The sequence below is a fragment of the Ctenopharyngodon idella genome, chromosome 18 (genome assembly GCF_019924925.1).
Source record: "Ctenopharyngodon idella isolate HZGC_01 chromosome 18, HZGC01, whole genome shotgun sequence".
Lineage (NCBI taxonomy): Eukaryota > Metazoa > Chordata > Actinopteri > Cypriniformes > Xenocyprididae > Ctenopharyngodon > Ctenopharyngodon idella.
This window is the reverse complement of record NC_067237.1, coordinates 20,828,504-20,856,325: the sequence shown is the minus strand read 5'-3', so window position 1 is coordinate 20,856,325 and position 27,822 is coordinate 20,828,504. Positions and strand designations below refer to the sequence as shown.

Below are 27,822 nucleotides of genomic sequence, written 5' to 3'. Positions count from 1 at the left end.
AGGTTGAATGGATTTAGATTAATGTGTTATGTATGCCCTGTACAGATTTGATTTGGTTCAACAGTTACTTGGGTAGCTGACGTGGAATTTTAAGCAGTTACAGCAGTCTTGTGAAGTGTGGCATGCTTGTATAATTATCTGAAGTATTTTGTTAATTGATTTTTATACATGTATATCAGCATATTAGAATGATTTCTGAAGGATCATTTGACACTGAGGACTGGAGTAATGGCTGCTGAAAATTCAGCTTTGCCATCACAGGAATAAACAACAGTTTTTTTCATTCTAATTCTTTTTACTCTTGCTTTAATTACCTCATAGTGATATATATCTGTATTTATATGCATAAATCGATTGACCAGATGTATTATGTTCAACTGAAAACATAATTAAGCATTATAATCACCTGTAATGCAGAACATGTGACTCTCCACAGTTGGACCGAAATCAGTATAGATTTAGAGATACTGTGCTGCTCATTGGATTATATTGCATTGTACCGTTTGAAATGAGGGTTTCTGCAAGCTGTGACCAATTAAAGTTGAACAAAGCCAGCTCATCTGCTCAGCTCTGCTTTGTAGGTCAGTGAAATTGGCGGAAGTAATCATACAGCTCTCTCTCTCTCCCTCTCTCCCTCGCATACACACGCTCTCCAACTTCTTTTCGCTCTAGGCACAGCTTTCCATGGCATCTCTGTAAGTTTTGCCATGTGCACGACACATCCTGTTCATCTTGAGTGTTCATATGCTCATCCATGATGTCGTTCTGACGCTCCCATATTATGAAAGTAAATCTGCTGCTATCTTCACTGTACAACACTTGTTAAACATGAGAGCTGAACAAATGCATAATTCATTTTCAGGCTTTTGAAGGCTCCTGAATGAGCTTCTCGTGGATAATAGGACACATGCTTGGCTTGGCTCACTGTATAGCCAGATCAAAAGCAAAGCGTATATCTGGGCGCATAATGGCCGGTCATCTCTTGAAAAGTCAGATAGTTATGGGCGTGTACGTGCGACCTGCAGAAGCGTACATGCCGGCTCGTGTTACAGCGATGGCCCTGCAGGAAGAGGCTGTCAGAGGATGCAGGCAGGAGTGATGGAGCCTGCTGTCTCCCTAATGGGCTGATTGCACAGGCTGTGGAGCCTCTGTTGCGTTCCTCACTATGACCTTCTGTCTGACCTGCCATGACATCAGTGTGGCAGCTCTGCTGTCTGCTCGACTCATTATCTCGCAGTAACATGGCCCAGGATAGATGAAGGCCACTAAAACAATTAGACTTTTATCAGATCTTGATTGACAGTCTGAAACCATTGTAAGAGAACCCACCACAACAGTGAGATAATTACTTTGATTTATGATTTAAAGTTAGGGTTATTTATTAGCTGTCTATTAAAGGGATGTCCTGAATTCAGTACAACTTTTGTGTTCAATACAGCATTTATAATTAACATAATGTTAATTTCTGCAAACAATGATTTTGATTTATCCATCTGTTTATTGTTTTAACACTATTGTTTTAACACTATTTTATTTATATATATATATATATATATATATATATATATATATATATATATATAAATGACATATACAAGATCTTGAAAATTGATGCACCTCTTGATGGAAATAACATCACAATATTTATTTCCATCAAGAGGTGCATCATTTTTTGGTCAAGATCTTGTATTGACAATGCAAGAGGTGAGCACTCTGTAAAGTCTACTCTAGCACAACCCAAAGACTTTCAATGAATTTAAGGTCTGGACTCAGAGGTGCCAATTTATGTATGAAAATGATACTTCATGCTCCTTCCCAACAATTCTTTCACAATTTGAGCTTGATAATTCTTGACATTGTCATCCTGGAATATGGCCATGATATGTCATTCTACATGGTTGTTTAAGAAATGAAAAGCTACACACTCCATCAATTAGGGTTAGAAGAACTGTTCCCAAACATATAACATGCTAGAAACAATAATCACTGCAATAATTATCCAATCATAGACTCTTATAGCATTTGCCTATTTAAATCCAAACAGAAACTTTCTTTTGGCCGGGCAGCGTATTTATATATATATATATATATATATATATATATATATATATACATATATAAGTTGTGTGTGGCGTGATGAATACTGGTATTGGTGAGCTACTTCACTGTGAAAGTTAATTTCATGCTTTGGAGTACAGGAGAATATTGCAGAATGGCTTGCGTCCTACCAATGAAAAGTTGTTATCTAAAGAGAAATGATCAGATGTTATTTTTAAACAATGCTCCTGCCCAAATTACAAAGACAATCAAGAAGTGGCTTAAGAACTAGTCCATCAGGGTCATGTTTTGGCCTGGTCAGAGTCCAGATTTGAACCCTGGCGAGAATATTTGGTCTCATATTAAACTCAAACGAACTGGGAGACATTTCAACTACTCATGAACTGTTTGCTTTGAAGTCAATGGAACAACACTGACTCTTCTTTCTGTAAAAAAGCCGTCTGCAAGTTGGGGAAGGCTATTCCATGCTAAGTTACTTTATCTAAAGCATTTGTGCAATTCTTGCTAATTTCTTGACCAGTATTTTGTGATTAAAATTGTTAAGACCATTAAAAGACCACTAAATATTTTGCCATTTTTGGCTTGGCCCATTTGTTTTGCCCTGGAGTGTATATGTGTATGTACGAGAGCAGTAGGATATTTTCCTCTGTATTCTTCGGTGATCATCTTGATTGACTTTCTAAATGCTAATGTGAAGGCAAATATTGTAGTATATCTGTGTATAAAATAACATTTCACTGAGCGTGTCATATTTTCTCTTTTTCCTCACAGGTTACCTTCACAAAGCGGAAGTTTGGTTTGATGAAGAAAGCTTATGAGCTGAGCGTGTTGTGTGACTGTGAGATCGCCCTGATTATATTCAACAGCTCGAACAAACTCTTTCAGTATGCCAGCACTGACATGGACAAAGTCCTACTTAAGTACACAGAATACAACGAACCCCATGAGAGCAGAACCAACTCTGACATTGTAGAGGTGAGTGTGGCCTACTTCTGATTCATGTAATGACCAGTCTTTGATGATTGAAGAGTTTTTATATTTACTGTAATGTAATTTCTAATGTATTGAGCCTCAAAAAGTATTCGGGCTCTTGGACTTTGACATCACATTTTAAAAATGTTTGAATTACATTGGATTAGAAAACACAATTTCAAACCAATTGGCTTCTACAAATAAATTATGCTGGAGATTTTCTCAGAAATATTTTCACTTCTTGTAGCCATTTTGCCTTACTTTTACTTTTATTCAACTGGCCCAAGATATATTTTTTTTTGTTGAATGTATGAAGTGATGTCCCCTCAATTTTAACTGCCACTTGGTTTGATATTTTGTTATACAGTATGATGCAAAGACATTAATACATTTTTAAGTGTGACTTAAGTGTTCAAATACTTTTTGGAGTCACTGTATTCATTTTACATAGATATCAAGTCTCACAAATTATGTAGCTGTTTGTTAATGTCTAGTACAGCAATCAGTTTTAGGTTGAAGTTCAGAAATTATCTATGCATAAATGTTCAGCATGTGTGTTTCATAGTGCCATGGGGGACAAACTGATGCCTGGACAGCATGTAACAGTTTCCTTCTCATTTGTGCTTAGATAGGGTTCAGGACGTCTGCAGCCACTGATAAGTCCAGACGTATTTGAGTACCGCAACTGACAAAGGGGCATAGATCATGTAACAGCCCCCTAACTGAACTGGGCACATGGAACAGGGCATCTATTTTTTGTCCACCATTCATGTTTGCCTCAATTAATGAGTGTGTAAAAATTTCCCATTTATACAATTCGTAAAACTTGTGTGCTCATCATAAAGCCTTCCCAGCTGGCCATATGAGTGCTGTGCAAACCAAAACCATACTACTGTAGTGTTTAGTACACAGAAAGCAGGATTTGCCAGGCATGCACTGTCCTCATTTGTCAAAAGCAACATTCCAGTTTTATAGGTCGAGACCATCAGTGAGCTATAATAACAATAAATGCATTCAAAACGTCTCTTTGACGTCATTCTAGATTTTTTTTTTTTTTTTAATCGTTCAGTACTCGCTTACTAAATAGAAATCAAAAATGTCAGTGTAGCATGTGTAATGCAGACAAAAAAATGTTTTAAAAGATTTTATCGAATGGGCTTATTATGCATAAATAATATTTTTAGTGTTTCAAATATTTTCAGTTGTCTGTATGGTACTCGTGAAAGCATTTTCATTCTCATTCACTAGATATTTTCTATTATAAAGAAAGATTTGAATGGAATTCACAAAATCCTATGAATTGTTATGCAGTTTTAGACATTTTTTTAAAGAAAAAAATAAAGGGATAGTTCACCTAAAAATGAAAAATTGTCATAATTTTACTCACTCCCATGTTGTTACAGTACCTGTATGACTTTGTGGAACACAAAAGAAGATACTTCGAAAAAGGTCTTTTTTCGTCCATATGTGACCCATGCTGGCAAAATGAGGCGGAATGTGCACGGGCTACACGCAAAACAAGTGAAAAATGACAATTCTGGTCGAATTTGAGGTTTTCACAAAAAGGAGTTCATTAAGCCCTCGTCTAGCAATCCCAATGCTCCAAATAGCAATTAAATATCTAAAAGTATCTTTATTTGTACGTTTTCTGAGAGGAGTACCTTTCCTTTGACCATGAAAAATGCCATTTTCTCTTCCTGCTTCTGGACGTCTGGCGCTTCCTCTCAGCCCAAGTTTTGTATTGTTGTAAAGCAAACAATTGTGGAATCATGGAAAAAATATTTTTATTATATTTTATTATATTTATATTTTTTCCTATAGATAGAGGTTTTCACTTGGTTTGTGCCAAATTTGGTGGTATTAACAGGGATTTTAAGGTTTGGTTGTTGCTAGGTGATTTTGTTTCAGAAAACTTTAACTCAATTTTTCTCAAAATTGACTTTGCTGACTCTATCGACTTCAAACAGGTGTAGTTCTGTCATGTCAGATTCCAACAAATCATACATCATTTTGAGGGTTTTTTAATAGAGAATGTGAAAATAACAAAAACTTATTTTGAAAATGTGCTCATTGCGACTCATTTTGCCAGCATGGGTCACATATATTAAAAGTCAGCTTGGCCCAGTGTTGTTTAGACCATTGACTTTCATTTTATGCTCAAAAAAGTTCTTCTTTTGTGTTCTGCAAATTAGAAATTTATACAGGTTTGGAACGACATAAAGGTAACAGAATTCATGACAGACTTTTTGTTTTTGTAGAAAGTATCCCTTTAAAGTCTTTTACTTGGAAAAAAAAAAGAAGTCTAAAACTGCATAAAAGGAGTCAGCTGGGCCGAGCTATCTTTTATTCATGCTGATGACACTGCTGGTGAATTACCTGCATGGCAGAACTGCAGAAGAATGCACAGAGCCATCCACAAAGCCTGAGCTCTCCATCAGTGGCCCATCTGCTCTCTTCTCTGCACCAAGAGGGCCCTCACCTGCATTAAAAATGAATGGACACACTCACCCCTTATGTAACAGCCACCCCATGTCAGCTTTACCTCTTTACAACAGCTTTTAAAGAGGATGCTGTGCCCCCTCTCAATGGCTTTGTGTCTTTCCCTCTGTGATTTTAAAGAACGGGAAATCACTGTGTTCTGTGTTACAAAACGTCCTCTTGCATGACTAAAGAGCCTCTTTACTGTTGTAAATTGCCATTCCACGTTATTTTTAAGTGAAAAAATGTTAGCTCTATCCTGTAAGTGTCTTGTAGGACATCAACAAACACATGCAGGACATGTACAGCCGCACAATCAAGCGTCAGCAGATTTCTTTCTGACGCTTACTGATGTGGAACGCAAGCTGGTGGCAAGCTGCCGCTTTTCCCACATCGGCCCTCAGGCCGCTGTGGAGGAGCCTGACCCAATGCATGAAGGGCCCCAACAAAGCAGCCTTGTCCCTGCTCAGTGGGCCAGCATCTACTCATAGCTGCAGAGATCGCCCACAGCCAGCTCTCTTTCTGAGGCCATGATTCAGCCGTAAAGAAGCAGAGCAGAAATAAGCTATTGAAGCCTCCACTCTCTTTTCCTGCCCGGCTACATGCTGGAGAAACCAGGAGCAGAGATATCAGCCCTGGACTTCCATCAGAAGTGCTGCTGACTTTGATTTTGGTTGAAGGCAGTATGACTCCATAGAGACACATGTAAAGATCTGTGCAGGAGTTATACAGTATACCGATATAACCAAAGGATATCAGTACTCAGCAATATTGATTTTATCCATAAAAACACAGGCATGTGTTCTCATATTGTACAGTGTGCCATTCTGAAAGAGGATACCATATAGTGATATTATTAATCAAATGGCATGTTCAAGGAGGAAGTAACCCAAAGCCTTTTTAAGATATGTCAGTCCACTCTTCGGCCATCTTGGCAACACCCTGTACAGTATATAGTAGGCACTCAAGTTCAGCTCCTGTTTAGCTAAATGGGGGCAAATTGAAATCTCCAAAAGTGTTCAGTTTTCATTTTAAACCAAATTTGACAAAAAAATTATTGTAAAGGTTGCTGCTTTATTTGAAACCAGGCTACACTGAAAGCTGGATGAAATTTGTGATTTAAAAAAAAAAAAAATGTTATTATGTATTGGTATCGGCTGATATTAGATATTTTAATTGTGCAATTATTTCCTTTTTTAACATATGGATGACTTAAAATTAACCTTTTAAGAACACTAAATTTAATAACACTGTTAGATGTAATCTTTAACAAATTTTAGAACAAATATTTTTTTCATACTGTACATAATGTTCTGATGCTTAAGTTTAACATTGAAAACAACTGATTTTAGTTTTTAGTGTATTATTTATTTTACACAAAATAGTACACAATTTTTAATATTAGCTATTTATTAGTAATAATCACCCAACATAGTATCAGCCTGAATTTTAGTGCATCCCTAATTCTCACAGGCTACCAAAAATTTGGTTCTAGACATTTATGAAATAAGGCTGTTTTGACTAAATGGTGGGAGTTTCCTCCTCTTCGTACTGTTTCTGAAGTAACTTTAGACTGTTTGTCCAGCTAGAAACTGCTTTCTCACAGATCCAGTGTTATTTGAATCTTTATTTTCTGTTTTTGTTAAGCAGTTAGCTTGTCATAAAAGAGATGAAGAGTTAAACATTTATATAACAAATCAATACCCCACTCTCTAAACCTCCCATTTGTGTTCCCCCCCCCCCCCCCCCCGTTTCTTCTTGCCTTTTCTCCTGGTGAAATGTGTTTCACATGGAGGCACTTACACTTATCTAAATAAATAAACTGTGTTAAAGTGATAAATGCCACACAAACAATCGCACATTTTTTCTCATTTGTCCTTCTTCCGTCCTCTAGAATAAATGCATCCTTTGCTGCTTTTACATTGACTAGCTTACATTCCTGTTCCATATGAGAAGCCAAATCAAAAGTCACATTCCTACTTGCCACCACCATCTGTAGCAAAAGGCCTGGCTTTGCATAGTCAGGGGAACAGATGTATTGCTTTCCACAGATGGATGTGTGAGTGGGGCACAGTGTGACGACCAGGCTCAGGGCTATGGACTTTGTCTCAAGTCTGGCCCGCAGTCAGTACTGGAGCACTAGACCGAGATCACCATGCCTGAGCAATGTGTGTTTTTGGTGTGTGTGCGACTGTGCGCCTGCCGCACCGTGGTTCAACTTCAATAACACTCCAGGCGACAGGTGAAGCGTTGCGTGAAATCTCCCTTTGTGGATCCTGTCCACTTCTCTGTCTGATTAAAAGTGGCCGCAATCCCATCTGTGTCTCCCTTTTCAAAGGCTGTGGGTCTGAAGCAAGCCCTTTTATTTACTGAGTAGCAGCGCAGGATTGATGGAGCGTTTCCTCAGAGGTTACAGCATGTCCATTCAACGTCTCGCAGGGGTCTTTAAGGACCACTGGTGTTCCACTGTATTGGGTCTCCACTAACACACTTTGTCCTTGTTCTCACCTTTTGCATTGCTCAGAGAATATGAAAGGAAGTGAGGTTGAAAGGACTTTTCATGTAAGATGGACCTCAGTCTAGAGATTGTGTATAATAGCACAGCCCCACACATTTCACTTTTATAAAACTGTGGAAGTTCTCTGACCTTTTGTGAAGTAAGTTAGGTTATTGATGAATTTTAAGGCATATTCACTGTTTGTGTTTCTATTAGAAAAAGTTCTGGGTTCAGAATATGTCATGCTGTTGGCACAGACAATAATTTGGACTCATTCTTTCATTTGTTAAAAAAAGTGTTGGCAGTAATTTATTAAAGTCTACAGGGGAAAACATTTTCCATAGGGCTCATATTTTTGTTAAAAAGCTTATATTAGTTCTTCCATACTGTACATCATACATGTATTATTTGAGCTGTGAAATTTATATTGTTTGTCGGATTATGAGTTACTGAAGTAATTCTTGTGGGTGGAATTAGGGAATTTTTTTTTTATTTTTGGTATTGTCGATATTTATTTGTGCATGATTATTTCTTCTATTTAGTATCTATTTCCTCTATTTAGGATTATTCCTTTATATAGTACTCTAAATCTCACATAAAATTAATAATTAAAACACTAATTAATAATACTGTAAAATATTATCTTTAGCGAATATATTTTTTCATGCACATTATATAGTTGTGATGCCTAAATTCACTTCCAACATTTAAAATGACTTTAGTTTTTAGTGTTTTATTTTTTATTTATTGATATTGTCTATTTATCAGTTATCATCAATGACATTTAAATAATAATTTGTCTCTTTCTGGTATCCATGCACTTTTAATGCGAAATGTACCATTTATTAGTGACTTTACATGATCATGACGAGTTAAAAAAGTTTTAAAAACTTTTCTATCACACTGGTCTCAGGTTAACATGCTCAACAGTTAAATCTTGTATATACTTTCAAAACAGTGTATTTTAAAGTTTATCCTGGTATCGTGATATTTGCTTGTTTTGGCAAACTGAGGAGCAACTGAGGAATAATTCTCTGTGGTAATAAAGCTTAACAATTATCAATACATTCCTTTAATTCCTCTGAATTTGATTTGTTATTGGATTTCCTCTTACTGTACGTCAATTTCAATTAATAAAAAGGTGGACAAAGACTGTATGAATGAGCGAAAATACTTTACAGTTGTCCTGTCTAAAGAAAGTCCTTATAGTTCCTGTTGTGTTTCAAATTGAATTCTGTTTGTGCTCCAAATGAAAAAGCTGCTGCAGGTAATTAAAATAATTAAATCATCCTTCCTCTTGTTCCTCTCCAACTGGAGGTAATGAAATCTTAGTAGCCCTATGCTGGTATTCTGAATACAGCCCTCTCAGTGTGCACATAGGATTCCTTGAAATCAGATATGAACTTCACAGCAGATATGTGGCGTCCATTTGTCCCTTTTACCCCCTCACCTCTGTTAGATGCTCTCAAGAGCATTACTAAGCCATGCTGATATCAGTCCATTCTCATTAGTCCAAATTATCATGGTTTGAACACATTAGTGATCCCAGCTAGCAGCCATTCTATTGAATGCTGGGGGAAGTGTTTCGGCTGCAGACTTACATTCATATTGTATGTTTGCTTTGAGATTTACATGTAAGACTTTTTTCCAACATGTTGCAAATAACCGTGAACGGCCAGCTGACCTTTTGCAATACTATGGTTGTTGTCTGAGGTGTCATTTACCTGGCTCAAATAGTAAGCAAATCAGGGAATGATTCAGGCAAATGTTTTTAGGCCTCTGTAAGAGGCTTGCATTGTTGTGTGTGGTTTTAAAAAGCAAATGCTTTTTTTTTCCTGAAGAAATATTCAAAGGCCGACCAGTACAGTAGACAGTACCACTGTAACTTATCAACAAAGAAAGCATATGAAATCTAATAAAATCATTTTTAAAGGGATAGTTCACCCAGAAATGAAAATTCTGTAATCATTTACTCACCCTCAAGTTGTTACCCATATTCTTCAAAATATCTTCTTTTGTGTTCAGTGGAAGAAAGAAATTCATACAGGTTTGGAACAACTTGAGGGTGAGCGAATGATGACAGAATTTTCATTTTTGGTGAACTATCCCTTTAAAGTCCCCCTGTAGTCAATAATTTTATCCCTTAAAATGCATTTTCGATCATCAAAATGACATATTTAAATTTTTTTCCTGTGAAAAAAATTTTCTTCTTGCCTTAAAATAGCTTGAATGTAACTCTACACCCTTGCCTCATTTAATATACACGGAGCAATGAATATGCAAATTAGACCCGTCTCTACTCACTCACGCCAGCTCAGAGATCCACTCAGTCAACTTTTTGAGGTAAACGCTGCACAATGGTTTCGCTCTTTACAACATCGGACACATAACGGTAATTAATATGATTAGCTTTTTGCTTGACTATGTTATCAAACAGGTAATAATGTGTTGCTAATGTTACACAAACTATGTTCCCATTCCCCATGTCAGTCAGACAGCTGCCTTCTAACTATCAGTATCCTTACAAACACTTTAACAACAAAAAAATCTTAGTTGGTCTCGATAAATTCTTTTGAGAATTATTTCCTGGAAAAGGCATAATCGAGAATCGCAGGATATGTAAATCTTGACCATTCCCAAATGTCAGCCCTTCTTCTGTCTTTTCTGCATGAGATTCCTGTTTTGTTCCATGTGAATAACACCATTGTTTTACCACAAGCACGGGACAAAAAGCAGTCACTCTGCTTTTCATCTGAACCTTTGAAGCTGTGAACGGCATGTGAGCGCCTCCAAACAGCCATGCAACTGTATTAGCTATGCTATGCATATTCATGTTCGTACAGAAGCACTTGAGCTCGTAACAAGAGCTCGCTCACAGTTTCTATTGGCTCTGGATATGGATGTAGTAAGGAGCCGGTGTCTGGGGAGAAGAGGAAGGAAATGAGGCTATGCTGTGGGACTGGGGGAGGGAGATATTTTTGATAAGGGACTTTTATTCATCACTCTGGTTGAAGGGAGGGGGGCAAGAGGGGATGGCTGATGTCACTGGGTCTGGGGATTTTTGGGACATTCACCACAACACACGACTCTGTGCTATATCAGTAATGTTGCCAAAGCTGTTAAATCAATCGTCATTTTATCAGAGCACTTTGGTACGAGTGCTACAACGCCTCCTGTAAGACTTGTGAAGTTTTTCTGTAAATATACACACTTTACAAGATAATTGCATTTATTTTTATAGCTGCTGAGCTGAATTTTACTGTTTTGTTGGGAGGTTTGCATTGAATTGTTTGTGCTGTCAATCAAAGCTTGTGCGGTGATTAAGACCCGACTCTGCCTTAATGAATGCAAATTGGCACATCTGCTTCTGTGAGCTAGCTGGCCAGACTGTTCAATTAGCGTGATTGATCAATTATCCTCCTCCTGCTGATGTGAGGATGGAAGGAGAGTGGCGGAAAGAAAGAAAAGCAACAGTGCGAGAAGTGAGAGATGGCGATGAATGCTTCGGTCTAAATCCCTTAAGTCTGCCTATTAAAATATGCTCTTTAGATTTGATTAGACTAAATTGATAGTGATGGAATGATTTAAGTCATGCTTACGCTTTAAGCAACACAGATGTAAAATTGACTTTGACAAGAGAAATTGAAATCATGGCATTTTCAAAGAAAAATAGACTGTTGGGAAAAGTCCCTTGTCTATAGTTTGTGGATCCACCATTCATTGCCCTTGATGGCCATTGATGTGTAATTTCATTACATTGAATTTGGCCATTTTATACAGTGAATCAGCCTGTTTGTCTCATTTTAAAAATTAGCAGCTATACTACCATTCAGAGGTTTGGGGTGGGTAAGATTTTTGAAAGAAGTCTCTTATGCTCACCAAGGCTGCATTTATCTAATCAACAATACAAAAAATATTTAAATTAGAGATGCACCGATGTATCGGCCATTTTTTGATCAATTTACAGCCATCGGCATACCGGCTATAGCATGAAAAAGGCCAATGTAACAAACCGATGGTTTATTAATTAACTGCGTGAAGGCGCTAAATTGTATAAAGTCTGTTGCATAATCCAAGATTAATCCATAATCCAATATTCCTGCTGTGTGCGTTTTTATGTTAATCAAACAACAAAAGACAAAAAAATCGCTCACTATTCTTGACTAAATAATTTTCATAAGGATTAATGTGCATAGGGCCTCATGATTTCCACGACGTGGAAAATGCGGACGGAATCACGGAATCCAGTCATAAAAACGGAATTTACTGTATAACGCGGAATGTCACGGAATTTGTCAAAGTTTTGATAAATAAAAAGTAGGTCAGTACACTTAAATTAAATTGCAATATAGACTAGTGTCTGTGAATATTAAGCCACAAAAAGACTATTTAAATATGAATCCTGCATGTTCAGTGTGTCTCTGTGTGAATGAATGGCACAGACGCGTGGTTTCATTTTCCTCACACACACACACACACACTGAAGCATGCGTGACACTCGCTGTTTTATTTCCTCTGCCACCTCACTATATGAGGACATGAATGCATGAACTTCATCTCCAGAGTCACTTCGTGAGCATTTTACCATTTCATTTGAGAAAATCTATCGTCATATCATAAACACACAGAAACTTGAAGGTCTTCATGGCAACCTGTCAAAATAAAAGTTTAGTTTAGCTTGAAGTAATTGTGACAGAAATATGTTACTGTTGTTTAGTAGAATTTAGCTATGTCTAAATGAAGTAATAATATATGGATTTAATTTATACGGTGAAGAATATGCAGTGTTATTTTACATTTCTGTACCTGAAAACTGTTAAACCTACCTAAAAGCATTGACTATTTCATATGTATCTTTGTTCTGTTGTTTTTATGTGTTTATGTTGGCCTGCTGAATGTTAAATGGATCCAGTCCATGTTCATTAGAAATGATTTGATGATAAACTAGCTAGTTTAACTTAATGCATGTTTTTTTTTTTTAAACTTTGCTGATTTAAAACATGATCAAAACACTATCTATTTTAATGACAAAAGTTAATGACAAAAATAAGAGAGCAAGCGACAAATATCGGTATCAGTTTCGGAATCGGCCAATAATTGTTTGTTAAAATCGGTAACACTATCGGCCCTAAAATCCTATCAGTGCATCTCTAATTGAAATAATTGAAATATTATTGCAATTTAAAATAAATAAAAAAAGGTCAACATTTTTGCCTGCTCTAATGAAGAGAGAACTCAGTTGTCTCTCAGTATGTGTTGTTAATACCATGAAAATGACAAATTCATCCCTCTCTTAGCAGGCTTAGGTGGCAGTCTAATGGAAGTATTATTTATATGGCCCTGTTGATTAAGACTTAGCTGCTAAGCTCATTTTCCAAACATTAGTGGCAGTATGTCTCAGAGGGGCTTGTCTGGGCTGTTTCAGAGACCGATCAGGGCTGGAGTGCTGGTATCTTTAACGGTGACATATCCAGATAATAGAGCCCTGCTAACAGGCACCATATTCAGGCCTGAGTGTCCTTCCAATCACATTTGCCCTGCCTTACTGTATGTGGGGACACCAGACTTAACGGAGCTCTTTCTGCTCTCTTGTTGTCAGGATGTTATCATTTGATACTATTGGAAAGATGACCAAGGGACATAATTTATTTCGTTTTGACCTAGTCCATCTTTTTAATTTGATTATGTCATTGTTTCAGCACTATCAAGTAAATGAAGTCACTTTGAGAGTTCATGCAGCGATCTCCAGCTGAAAGCAGGGGCATCTGAGTCCTTCCTTGAGGTTTTGGCAGGCAATGCACTAAAGGATCACTCACTTGCACAATGACGCCACTCACCTCACGCTCTGGCGGGGCAGACGACCCCTACGGTTCTGGACTATTAACCTAGTCTGCAAGGATTAATGTAAAAGGGGTCAGGGGCTTAATTTGCGCTTGATATGCACAGACGACAACACGCAAGAAAAGATTGCATTTTAATTGGCAAGCGCTTAACTTAGTGGCTTGACTTTGGGCTGGCCAGGGGCCAGATTGACTGTGTGATCTGCTAAAGCCATGTTTGACATTTGAAAAGGCTGAAAGGGGATGCATGGTCAGTTACACTGCTCGACTCATCCTGGGTGTCTCTTTAAATGACACAGACAGTGTCCTCAGTTTTTCCTGAAAGACATTCATGAATGATTGCATTAATTTAACTTTTTTTTTTATTAGCAGCTCCATAGCGTTTTATAAAAATAAAATTAAATATTAAATTCTCAGGTCTTCCAAAAAAGTTGTGACATGATCTTCTCATTCAGTGAAATCAAATTTGTACTTTTTTTTTTAACAAGTTAATCATTTTCGTTAACTTCATTGTCCCTTTTTAGCAGCTGTCAGTTCTCTTCTGATTTTCACACTGTTTTGATAAACTACTTATTAAATCTGGTCTAATTTCCCTTATGATCTGTAACATATCACTTCATTTCAGTGATCTCCGTTTCTCTCTATTCTCAATTCCCACTGCTCGCTCTTTAATGTCTTATCTGCTGCCACTCTCTTTCTTTCCTCCTTCTTTTTTATATTTTTTCTGTTATGCAGCTTACTCTCACGTCGAGAAGTCTTCATATTAAAGTGCTTATTAAGTCAAACGAAAATGTCAGCAGTATTGACATAAAGGAAAGGTGTCTTCTTTAGGATATTCTGATATATGTGCTCTCCAATATGATTCTTAATAATGAGCTGAAACCCTACACTATAATTTTTGTGTAGAATAAGGAGGACTTATTTTATTAGTCTGCCTTTTGTTTGATTTTCTCATAATTTTCATATAGAAGCTCCATAGCATGACGCTATCACCACCAAACTCCGCTGTTGGTATTTTTGTGGTGTGAAGGTGCAGCACACATCATTGTGAATTTTGGTTAATATGCTCTATCTCGGTCTCATCTGACCACGGAATCTTTGCCCTCATTGCAACTGGGTCACTTTTTTTTTGGCAAATTATATTTGTGCTTTCACACATTCTCAGTTGTACGCTGTAGATCCTTTAGAATAATCCTTGGCATGTTCATGCAGAGATTTAGGGAGTGTTTGTTTTCTAGGTTCTGGATGGTTTGATGTACTTTCTACTTGTTGATAATTGAATAGTTCTGTCAGACTCTTTAGTCATTATTTTTCCTATTCTTTAGACATGCATCCTGAATAATGAAGCTTTAACTCTTTTCACGGCAGCATTTTTTTTTTTTTTTTTTTTTTTAATAAAGTTCCCAGCCATCGCCAGCATTTTTGATCATTTTCACAAAAATGTAATGGCCGACAAAATATTTACTTACATTCAGTACGTTTTAGTTGTATTGTATTAATATCTGAACATGGAATATATCAATACATTTTTTAACCAAAAAAAAAAAAAAAAAAAATCTAGTTTCATGCTTTCTTTTTTTGCATTCTTTATCAACACTTGAATGTGGGTAAGTTTCATAAAAAAAAAAAGAAAAAAAAAAAAAGAAAATCGTTTATGTCAAAGACTACGCCCGGATCGGATTCAGAAATTATCAAAACATAGATGGAGTAGATTGCTTCCAGCAACACCCCCAAAGCTTGCACAGTCCTATACCTCATCCTCAACATTTCATTCAGTAAAATTAGGCAGTTTTGATTTACATGCTGTTTAATGTATGAAAATCGTGTTATTTTACATGTGCATAAGCAATGTAAAAAAGCAAATTTATCGCTTGTTTCTGATACTTCTTCGCCTGTGTTTTGATCCAGAGTTTCTTTACTCTTTCAGAAGATGTGTAATAGTGCCCACTACCGTATAACGGTGAAAACATGGATTGCCATAAATTTTGTGCTAATAATATGGTAGTTATTTTAATGATTCATAGGTATAAGCAATTGTTATGTTATATAGTTTCACATAAGAAAATCATCCACTATATCTGAGTCACACGGAGGTACATTTTAGGGTTATCAGATAACTTAGCGTTTCAAAATAGCAGTCTGTTCGTGACAAGAAATGACTTCTGCATTCGACCTTGTACATGAAGATTTTATAAGGAATCTCTGACCTCATCTTAAAGAGGCGGTTTACCTAATAAATAGTTCAAGTAGAATTGTTTTCTTATCACTAGGGTAAATCAGTGACCAAACTGTGGCAACAGTTCACCTCCACCAATGCTTGCTTGAGTAACTTGTTTTGTCAGTCTGCACACTAAAAACAAACACTCCTCTTCTCTGAGTAAACGTATTTGTGGTATTTTCTGAAAGAAAGTGTTGTCATTTCTGCTAATTAAGAGGAGTCAGGAATGGTAAATTCCAGGTAATAATACAGACAAGATCTTAAATATATCAGTTGTTTCCCGCAGAAAGCACTGAAATGACACAAAATAAATTGCTAATATTGCAGTAGTCTCCTGCCTCTTAGATTTTTCTCCTGAAAAGTGTATTATATAAATTTCATTTTGCTCAGATTCTCCAAGATAGCAACGTCTGCAATCAGAATTCAGTTATTTCAATGTGAACTCAAATATTTCTCAACAAATTCTTCCAAGACCACATAATCTTAGCTAATCTATCCACATCCATTTTATATATCTACACTCTTACTGTATTTCACTTAGTTTTGTGAGTTTCTATTTTTTAAATGTGGTGATACTTAACTGAAACATAACTGAGAATTCCAATAAAACATTCCTTTTGGATGCTATTGAGAGAGGGTGTGAAAGTTTGAATTCAACCAGACGATTGTAACATTTTGTTAATGGATAGTGTCATACAAAAAGAGTAGTTTTTTCCTTGCAAACACATTTCATTTTTAATTTTATTTATGCATAGTTTTCTGCAGTTTGTGAAACTATCAGTTCTCAGATTGAAAGATATACATTTAAAGAATTATGCATGGAAATAAACTCTTTGACGACCTGGTAAAAAAAGTCACATTTTGTAAATGAATGGCCTATTCTTACTGGAGTGAAGTACACATGTCAGGTTAAAAAAGCACTGTCTTAATATACCACACTAAGAGCTGTAACAATAATGGTGTTGAATCAAGCCTCCTGCAGCTTTTCAAAGTGCCCTTTTTTATAGGACAAGGACTCCCTTTCCTCTGGGCTTTCAGTCTAGAACAAGAGCACAGCCCCTCTTTGGAACATGCCATTTTCTCTCTTCTGAAACAAAGAGCTACATTTGGTTCATTCTTCTGATAGCCACTTTATAAGACCCTGTCTCTCTGACAGCTCTCTAGATGCAAGGTCTGAATTCGTGGTAATTGTTGTTCTTTTCTCTCTCCCATGTAAAGTGTGACCAGGTTGCTGTGGAAACACAGTTTGGTGTTTACCTCACAACAGAGACCAGCAAGAATCAGTGGCAGCAGAATATTCCTCTTTCACTTAAAGTATCTCTCCCGGAAGCGAATATAAGGAACATATAATGGTAAAGGATTTAAAGTAAGGCTGTGTGCCACATCAAGCCAAATATTATGCTTCCAAGCAACCACATAAGTGGAAAATGGACTGTACATGGCCATATTATCTATGACGCATCAGTTAGGAGAGTGCATTTTAGAAGACTGGGTTTAGTAGGGTTCATGTATGTAATGATGAACATGAAACACTGAAGCGAATCTGTCTTGTACCCTCTCGCTGTGCTCTTTGAGAACGTCCCTTCTCCCTTTGAGCATGATGCTTGTTACCTGGTTACTGCCAAGAGATTCTTGTTTTTAGCACGTGTCGTGCCTCATTGACGTCAGAACGACTTTTTTCACCCCCCCCTTCTGTTTTTCTTTCTCTCGCTTTCTCATTTTCTAGCAAAACTGATATTTTTCATTTAAAAACCAGGCCTTCTTCAAGAGGCTGAAATAAAAAGAAGACAAAGCAACAAAAGGCCCAGAGCGAGGTGGGCCTTTGGTAAACATTAGTCTCCAATGAGACTAATGAGGCAGGCTCTAATCTCAAGTGCTTGAACATAGATGCGCTGACTCTGAGCAAATAACCCTGGTGCTCATTCACAGAGGAAACAAGAGGGGGATGAAGCACGCCGCAAATGAATGACTAATTCTGAACTATCATTTTCACTCTCAGCTCACTGGATAAATACGCTGTTTCTCGTCTGCGTATCGATACTGTTTAGTAAATCTGTACTTCATGTTTTATAAATGTTTTAAGTAACTGGTAGACTTTCTATTCTATTCTTTCTATTATTTTTTATTTACTGTAACTGATATTTATCTGTATGGTAGTTGTCCCCCTCACTGGAGTCATTTGTTACAATCCAGTAGTTCCTCCAAAACACATAGCTGAAACTGTTTTTTAGGCTTTTCAAGGAACATTAGGCAAATTGGTGCCCACAATATTTTCCTTGCACTGGCCTACAACCAGTTGCCTACATATAGTGACTACTGAACTTGTGAACTGACTGAAAAGTGTTTACCGGTACTGAGACAAATGATATATTTGGCACATATAAATCACATATATATTGATTGCCTAAACTGGTATTTGATTCGTGATATGGAAACAGTTACATTTAATTTAAGAGAAACTCAACCTTGTGATTGCAATGATTTCAACCTTGAATCAGAGCTCCTACCATTTATTAAAAGCCAGTTTATCAACTGAACTAATTATTGAGTTTAATCTTCTAATAGCTTAGTGTAATGAACAGAAATCAATAAAGCCATCCTTCTGGTCCAACGTAATTAACTTACAACAAAACTTAAATTTTGACAGTTAACTGTTGGATTCTTTCTTCACATTAAATTATGTAATTATTAAGTTATTAGTTCTTCTTACCAACAATGAGATTATGTATACATTATAAAGAAATAAATAAATTATTTCTCATATTTATTGCTTGTTATTTTGATAGATCTATATGTTGTGTGGCTATGCCTTTTCAATAGATAGTAAACCATTTTTAAAATGTTTTGACTAAATGTTGTTTAAAATGTTTTTTCTTCGTAGTTTTTTTCTTTTTATAAATGGGTATTTCATTGATAAATGGGTATTCCATTGACTGCTTTTGCTTGCTTTGTTTTAACTTCACAAGTCAGACGACTGAATAAAAAATATAAGAGTATAAGAGCAGCCACATCTGGCAGCTGTCTTCACCCTTGTGCTCTCAGCCCTGTTAAGTCCTGATAGGTGTGCCCATGACAGATCCATGCCTGCCCTCTCCTCTATGGGTTCTCTAGGTCTTCTAGGGAAAAAATCATATTGACTGACAAACAGAAAATATTTCTGTGTGATACATCCCTATGTTTTGAGAGAAATGGAAATGACAACCATTTTTTTTCAGGTCCAGAATTGGAATTGATAGTACTTTGCTTTACATGGTATTGGTGCTAGAATCTCTCAATAGTCTCAAATAAGAGGCTTTCATTTATTTTCAATACTTAGATTCAGAATATATAAGTGTAATGGACACAAAAATGGAAACAATGAAGTGCCCAGTCTACTTGAACTTAACAAACCTCTCTCCTCCCACCCTTCTTTTTCCTGGTTACCATCAGAACCAGTCCCTAGATAGCAGGCGCAAAAGCTAATGGAAGTGTCCTCTTTGACTATTGATTACTCTCCAGTGGGAGGGGGGAAAAGCATCTCCGACGCGGGCAAACATGATTGAATGTAATTCAATAAGAGCAAGAATGGGGCCTTCTCTCTCTCTTTCTCTCTCTACCTCAGATACTGTTCCCAGCTCAGCGATCTGGCACGTGTTTGCCGATTTCAGCCATGAATTATTCTCAGATGACGTAAGACCAAATAGCCTCTGTAATGACTTCAGCACTGATGTGAAAGATCATGTTTACTTACTCCAGCATGATATCTAATGTAGAGGGTGCAGAGTTTGGTGAAATTATTATTCGGCGTTCAAGAACTGGCACATGCGGCGATGTTATGCTTTCAATTAAAATTCTTTCACTTTCAGCGATGTATTGTTTGTTCTTTGCAGGAGTGGGTTGAATTGATCTCAGTGGTGATGTGGACCGCCTGAGGAAGGATTTTAAATCAGTTGCCACTGCTTATGGTTTGGTTTTTGCATATGCTTTGATTCATAATAAAAACTTGGCGTCTCATCACGGATTTGGCTTCAAATAAAGTTTTATGTATAACACATTCCCAAATGTCTCAAATGTGTTAAGGTTGCATGTACCTAATTTTACAAAACTAATTTGCAGTTGCAAAACAAGAAATGATTTGGGAAGTTATATGCATGCAGGCAAAACGGAGAAATACACACCTACTCTGTTTCTTCCTTTCCACTTGAATTAGCGTTAGGACAGCAACACAGCACAGAACACCCGATTTACTGAAGAGTAAAGTGATAACCTCTCCCATAATGCCCTCCCTTTTCATGGAAACCAGAGTTTTTCTCTATCTGAGTCATGTGTAGGTGGCTCGTCTTCTTCTTTCCACGAAAGACAACAGTGTATTCAAAGTAAAGTTTCATTGCAGTACTGCAGATCAGCCTAAACAATCATTACGAGTCTATGTGCTTCACTTAAGAGCTTATCGGGATTACAGACATTTGTAGGTGTGCTTACAGCATCTGTATCCACTGTCTTTTTAATCAAACAAAGCGCACTTGATGTTTTTACTTGCAACTTATCAACCTGAAACCACCGTGTTTTATGAGTCCAGAAAATTATTTTGTTCTCAGTTGATGACCTGAAAAAAGGCAAACCCACCAACCACCTCATATATAAAAGCCTATGTGAAACAGTCCACCACAAGCCCACAGGGTTGTTTGTTAAATATGTTTGCCAGCCCATTCGTCACCTCTGTGCCCCGTCCTTTGACCTAACATACCACACAATGTGAGTATCAAGGCCGTGGTCAAGGCCGGCGGTTTTCAGGAGGCGAGGTACGTGAGCAGAGGTGCGCTCTCACAGATTGATGAGGCCTACTCGGTGGCAGGGGTATAGAGTGTTACAGAACAGACGTCCTGCTGGCACGACCTACCCTCTCTGCTTTCGCCTCTCTGCCTTATCGGAACTCCTAATTGTCCTTATGAATATTTTAGAGGAGAGCAGGAATGGAGGGGTTCGGGGGGGCTATTGTTTCAAGGGCTCTGATGGCTAATGATCCAGTCTGTGGGTCAAGACGGGTGGGAATGAAAGACAGGTAGTGAGCAAGAGAAAGACTAACGGGCTCGGGAGGAAATGGGTATGGGGAAGGATGAGGAAAACGATTCATTTGTCTCATCGAAATCTCCCACTTCTTTCCTCCCTTTGTTCATCATTAACTATAATAGTTTTACTGTAGATTTGACTGTTAAATAGATGAGATCATTTATTTAGGCCAGTGGGACTGGAGAGCAACATCGTTGCAAGGAAACTTCAGCGATGACTTTGATATGCCTTCACCTCAATTTTGGTTTCAATTCCCAATCTGCTCTCACGTCTCAAAATACCCTTGATTGTGAAAGCGTTCTTTCCCTCACTGTGGCTGCTAATAGCTTGATCAAACCCGCCAGCGTACAGTCTGCGAACATCTGCTTGTCTTTGTGGGAAACTATTGCTCCTGGAAGTGTAACACACTCTTACGAGCTAATATGAAATGGCGTATTCATATAAAAACAGCAATCTCAGCGGTCAACCAGCGGTAATTAACTATGGTACATGGCGAAAGAGATGCATCAGACACAAAAACGACTGTCGTTTTTATGCAGCGCTCATTGTGAGGCAGATTTTGTTAGTGGGGAGGCAGATTGCATTTCACAGTATATTGTTTTTTTCTAAACAGCTGCGCAGAAATTATTATTAACGTTCAACCAGACTCACTTATAAAATGAGCCCCCGCTGTCCAGCTTCCTTTGAGAGGAGCGCTCAGACAATAGCACAGAGGCAGGAAGGACATGCATGAGGTCACATCCTGGTTTATGACTCAATAGCCCATAGAATGAGATCTGAAGTGCTGCAAACTGCAAAGCTATTTGCCTAACCATATGCATTAATTATAAGGGCTGTTATTGCTATTATTGGTTTGTTACTTCATGTTGTTCTGATTGAATAAGCATCAATGAGCATGTGAGGGACAAAGAAAGTAGAAGTGCAAGTGTATTTCACAAACAGTTACAAAGAAACGACAAATAACACACACATGAATTAAATGTGAAATTTTGAAGTAGAAAAAAATGAACTAGTATTTTCATGTAAAACATACTCCAATAATCTTTGTTTTATTTACAACTTCAGTTTTTTGTGTGTGTGTGCAGTGTACAGTGTCATATAATGGCAGTATTCCACAACAGATAACAGATTTTCCTTTTGACTTCCTCTCTGTGCAAATTGTTAGGGGTACTGCTTACTCTCCGCTTTGATAATCATGCTAAACAAAATGCACTGGTCACATTGGTGATGTCATAAGGATTAGCATGCTACTCAGTGTTGCTACAGGGACGACTCTGCAGGGCCAAAGATATGGAGATGCCTGCTGGAAATGAGGTTAGGACAGATTACACCAGTCGCCCAGAGAGAAACCGTGCCTCCATTTTGAATGCAGCAATATATGATTACTCTCAAATCATGACATTACAGCAGAGATGCTTTATCTTGATCTTTATCTGTCCACATCTTTCTCTTATTCACTCTACTGAAGAAGTCACGTTAACCGTATATTTTCCGTCATTTACTGAATTTTTTTTAGCAGACGACTGAAAAATCTGAAGGCCGTCCATCATTTTGACAGTTTACACTGAGGGTGATCTATATTGTAACTTGTAACTGTAATTCCCACCCCTGTCCAGTTGGTGACAAGTGCGCTCCAGTGTAGCAGCAGAGCGCTGGTTCAGCCTCCAGAACAAATTAAAACTGGCACGAGAAATCGTCTGTTCGAGGCAAAGACATAAAATCTAATGACAATTGCCTCTGCATAAGTCTCCCTTGATGTGTTTGATTACACTCAGGCGCGCATTCAGTTTAAAGGGGTCCTTGATTATGATTTCACTTTTCTAACTTTAGTTAGTGTGTAATGTTTCTGTTTGAGCATAAACAACCTCTGCAAAGTTACAACGCTAAAAGTTCAATGTAAAGGGAAATATTTTCTTTTACAGAAATCGCTTTTTAAGGACTACAACAAAAGGCTGGTAGGGACTACAATAAGCTTCTTCCCGGGTTTTTGACATTACAAACCCTAAAATTTACATAAACCCTGTCCCCAGGAGCACGCAACAAAGGGGGTGAGGCCATGTTGGGCTGCTTTAGAGAAGAGGAAGAGTTGTTGTAGTAGAGTGTTGTTACCATGCCGTCATTTTATGCCGGACTGCTTCACAAACAAGGGTCAATTCAATGCTGGATTTGCACAAAAGATCAACATGAGTCAAAGAATTGAATCAACTCCACAGCAACTACATAAATGTATCCACTAACCATTCAGAAACGCCCAGATGCATTCTAAAAGTTGTAATTTCTTCCTGAGTCTCTCCATCAGTGTCTGACTCCAGTTTGAACAATGTAAGGCTGGACACCGTTACTGACAATCCTCATTTTGGCTGCGTGAGATTCTCCAGCTTTGTTGTTGTTGAGCAACTGAAACACGAGCAGCTAAAGCTCCGCCCTCTTCTGGAAAGGGGCCGGAAGCAGCAGCTCATTTGCATCTAAAGTGACGCACACAAAAACGGCATGTTTTTGCTCACACCCAAATAGGGGCAAATTTGACAAGATGTAATAACTGATATGTGGGGTATTTTGAGCTGTAACTTCACAGACACATTCTGGGGACACCAGAGACTTATATTACATCTTGTAAAAGGGGCATAATGGGTCCCCTTTAAGTCGATGTGGACTAGGAAGAAGATTTGTGTTCAGACAGATACAGAGCATCGATTGAGTTTAGATCAGTTCATTCTTTATGTTTTGCTCATATTATAATCAGAATTTAATTTTGTAATATATTGTGTTGTTCATATTTGCCTGCTCAGGCACAAAAAGTCATGTTTTAGTGGCCGCTGTCACTGCTAGGAAAAAAACAACTAATATTCATCTGCTTTGAACATGAAAAGTGATGCACAGTCTCTGTTCGTCTTTTCTCTTTAAAAAATAAATAAATGCATAATCTAACTTATATGCTATTAAAATGAAAATGTGAATGAATACAAAAGCTTATAATCATTAAACTATGAAAATTAAAATGACCTTTAATAATAGATTGATGGAATTTTTACGTCATTGTCCGTCATTTTGACGAAAGTCTAACGTCATTTTGAGAAAGTCTAACGCGACCTCTGTTCCAGTCTCTTCTCCACACACACACAGCTGCGTCACCACCATACTATATGATTTAATCAGAAATGGAGGATAAGCTCTCCACCCTCACTCCACCCATTACACAGCTCGCACTCTATAATCATACTCCATTCTTTCTTCTTTCTTCAGTTTTTCTTGCGGTTCTGCTTTATTTTGAATGCTAGGCCTACAATTTCTGTCTATATTTTAATCTTCCTTTTATCCATGTGCAGCACATGAATAAGTCAAATATAAAAGACCATTGACAAAACGGGGGTATTAGTGAAGTGGTTTTTCGAGTTATACTGTAAAAGACTTGAGTAATGTAGAGTAGATAATGAAGGAAGCTTATTCAAAGATGCGAAGATATTTTATTTACATTTTTACAATCAGCTCTGTGATTTTAGACAATATTCAAACTTCAAAAGAAATGTGTTTGCAATAAATATATTAAAATGAATATGAGTACGTGTGTGTGGGTGGGGGGGAGGCAGTGAGGGGGTTCAGATACTGGGTTATGAAGATAAAATGTCCCCACAATGATGGCAGTACCAGAAATCTTTGACCTTGTAGGGACATTTTTTGGTCTCAATGAGTAAAACAGCTTATAAATCATATTTAGTGCTGTTTTTTGAAAATGTAAAAATGCAAAAAGTTTTCTGTGAGGGTTTTGTTTAGTGGTAGGGTTACAGGATAGATTATACAGTTCGTAGAGTATAAAAAGCATAATGTCTATGGAAAGTCCTCATAAAACACCCAACAAACCCAACATGTGTGTTGATCATCAAGTAAAATTAGTTTTTTCTGTATTTTGATTTTTTTTTTTTTCGATATATTGGATATTTTCTTGTTAGAAACTTAGTTTCCTCTTATTTTAGATTCAGATTACTTTGCAATCATCTGATGCTAACTTGTATGTGCTAACTTAGTTTACAGCCTAGACATAACCCTTCGAGAGCACTTTCTCTTTAAGAGTGCATGTGCTTTAAACCGTAAAAATGAGTTTACATAACCTTTATGGCTTTATGAATTTTAATATTGGAGCATCCCTAGCGGTAAACACCTTTTCCTGTTTGACATTTCTTGCAAATCATGTCTTTTTTTGTCTTTTTTTTTGTTAAACATAATTCCAATTCTGCTTTCTTATGCAAGTTGTTGTACGTGATTCACAGTGATTCTCTTTCCAGTAATCTTTCCAGTAGATTGCCAGGGAATGTCTGAGAGAGGGAAGTTGTGTGTTATAGAAGAAGGCTTTTCTAACTATTTGGTTTCTAAGTATGTCTCTCTTTCCCTCTCTTTCGTTATTCAGTTCTCCTTTTATCTCAAACACATACACACAAACACTCAAATATACTCACTACGTAGTTATATCGTGCTGGCTTTACGTCAGTCTCTCATTTTTTTTGTGCTGATTGCCAAAGTTTTATCAATACAGGTCTAGCGAGCGTTCTATTAAAGAAATTATAATTTTGGCACAAATATTGGCAGCTGTCCCACTGTCCTGTCTCTGAGCCATGCGGGACATGCTGAACAGATTACACAATATGAGTTTTCAGCTCCCTCTCCAGAACTGCTTACGCCAGCACTGCCCACTCTCCCTCTTTCACACACTCACAATACAGTCTCACACACACGCACACTGAATGAGCCAGCCATCTCTAAACTCTGATAACAATATGACTGTTTTCCCCTGGCAAAAGTTACCATATTAGACCATATTAGAACATTAAATTAAGAAAATGTTTGTTCAGATGCTCAAAGTGAATCTTTATTAACCAGAAAAATGCTGTCTAGATGCTGCCATCATCTCAACTGGTGCTGTCTTTACAAACTATTTTTTTGTGAAGGCTGGAAGGATGGTGCATGCAGTCGCCAGTTTGGCCTGTTGATGAGAGATCATGGCAGCCATACATTTAAAGGTGTAATTAAGAATGCAAATGATCCAGTTCAATCAAACTCGTGATCAACCTCATGCCCCCATCTGTGCTTGTATTTAATGGATTCACTTGCATCGCTCATTGGCAGCGTGTTTTATCTGCTGTAATGCAGCACTGACAGATTTTGATCGCAAGGCATGATGTGCCCTTCTATGGCCATGCTGACATGCAGAGGCTGCTGATTGGCTGTATCGTGAGGTGAAGGGGCTGACAGGTGTTGGGGGAGAGGGACACCTGTTTGGACATGTGCTGATTTAGTGATCCATTTACTAGAGCTGCGGGCAGTGTCTGTGGGACACCCAAAACATGCCAAGCCATTTAAGAAGGACTTACCAGCGTGCCATCCCGGTCCTTCAGACTTTAAAGCACTTGGGGGCATGGTGCAGTCTGGGAATGTGCAAGAGACAAAGGCCGTACTAGTACGATTGTGTTGCTTCTTTTTGTCAAATTGTACATGATTGCGACTCACGTACACACTGCAGCTAAATTTGGATGTCAGTTTACCTTTTAGTGCTTAATCCTATTCTGTACACACATAGTTCAGTTTATGGGAGTGACACCACATTCTACAACTGAATTAACTCTCTAAAATTTAAGGTAGTGACAACTGCATTTACAAAAATTCTATGCAGTGTGTACCGAACTAAAATGAACAACTAATTTTTAATGACATATTTAAATGCACATCAGAGCTGTCTCTCTCCTGTATGTGTGGTGCAAGAAAATCAAAGGGAAAGAGGTACGAGCCTTGACTCATTTGTGTTGCCAGATCTTGTGTGTATGACAGTGAACAAACAGTGAACAAGAACAAGCCCATAATAAACCAGAAAAAACAGTGAACAAGAACAAGCCCATAATAAACCAGAATAAATTCAAATGCTTTATATTGAAAACAAGACCAAAATATTGCGACCTGCATCTGTCCACTGTAATAACTCCATAAACTTGATCTCTTTATAAACTAAGCTCAAACAACAAGCTAAAAAATGCTTATAATAAGTAGACATAACACTGCAATACAAAACACAACGCCTCGTTCAATGGTGGTTTAGTTAAAATGACAGAACATAATGAGTCTTTGGACTTTGTAATATTAATTTGGTCAAAATAGCTGATACCAGACACGCGAGATGCTAGAACATTGCTAAACATCGCAATATCGGCATTTCCAGCATATTGGCCAGTGTGTTGGCCAATATGCTTTATTTGTTTCGATGTACAATAGACCTTAGTCAAGGTAGCGAGTAAAGAGCACCTGAACACCATACTTGTGTAAAAGTACAGATAACTTGCAGCGAAAATCACTCCATTACAAGTTACAATTCACCAATTCCAATACGACGAGTAAAAGTCTTAGAGTATCTGATTTTAACAGTACTTAAGTATTTTACTCATACTGAATGTAGGCTTAAAGATGCACTAGTCCTCAACACCTGAGAGACATGCCAGTGAAAATAAGAAACAGCTGATTTGTGAGGAGAGCAAATTTATTTTCTAAAATCAAAATAAAACTGAACACCTCAAAATTGCAATAAATCAAGGTCGACACAAAAGCCTCTTAAACGTCTACGAACTCTCAAGTCTCAGTTAAGCTCAAGTGCACAAAAAGGCCATAAGTAAACCAGTGTCCTTCAAAAAGATCTCGTCAATATAGCGGATAAATAAAATAATAATAGTAAA

At 37.5% G+C, this 27,822-nt stretch overlaps 1 protein-coding gene across 12 annotated transcripts in view; it reads left to right on the top strand.

Moving 5' to 3' along the window:
- Positions 1 to 27,822, top strand: part of mef2aa (myocyte enhancer factor 2aa) — a 102,991-nt gene that overhangs the window by 45,345 nt on the left and 29,824 nt on the right. For all 12 annotated transcript variants that reach the window (XM_051869709.1, XM_051869713.1, XM_051869711.1 and 9 more), the window contains one exon: positions 2,830 to 3,033. In XM_051869709.1, coding sequence (XP_051725669.1) covers positions 2,830 to 3,033 — 204 coding nt within the window. The remainder of the gene's footprint in view (positions 1 to 2,829; positions 3,034 to 27,822) is intronic.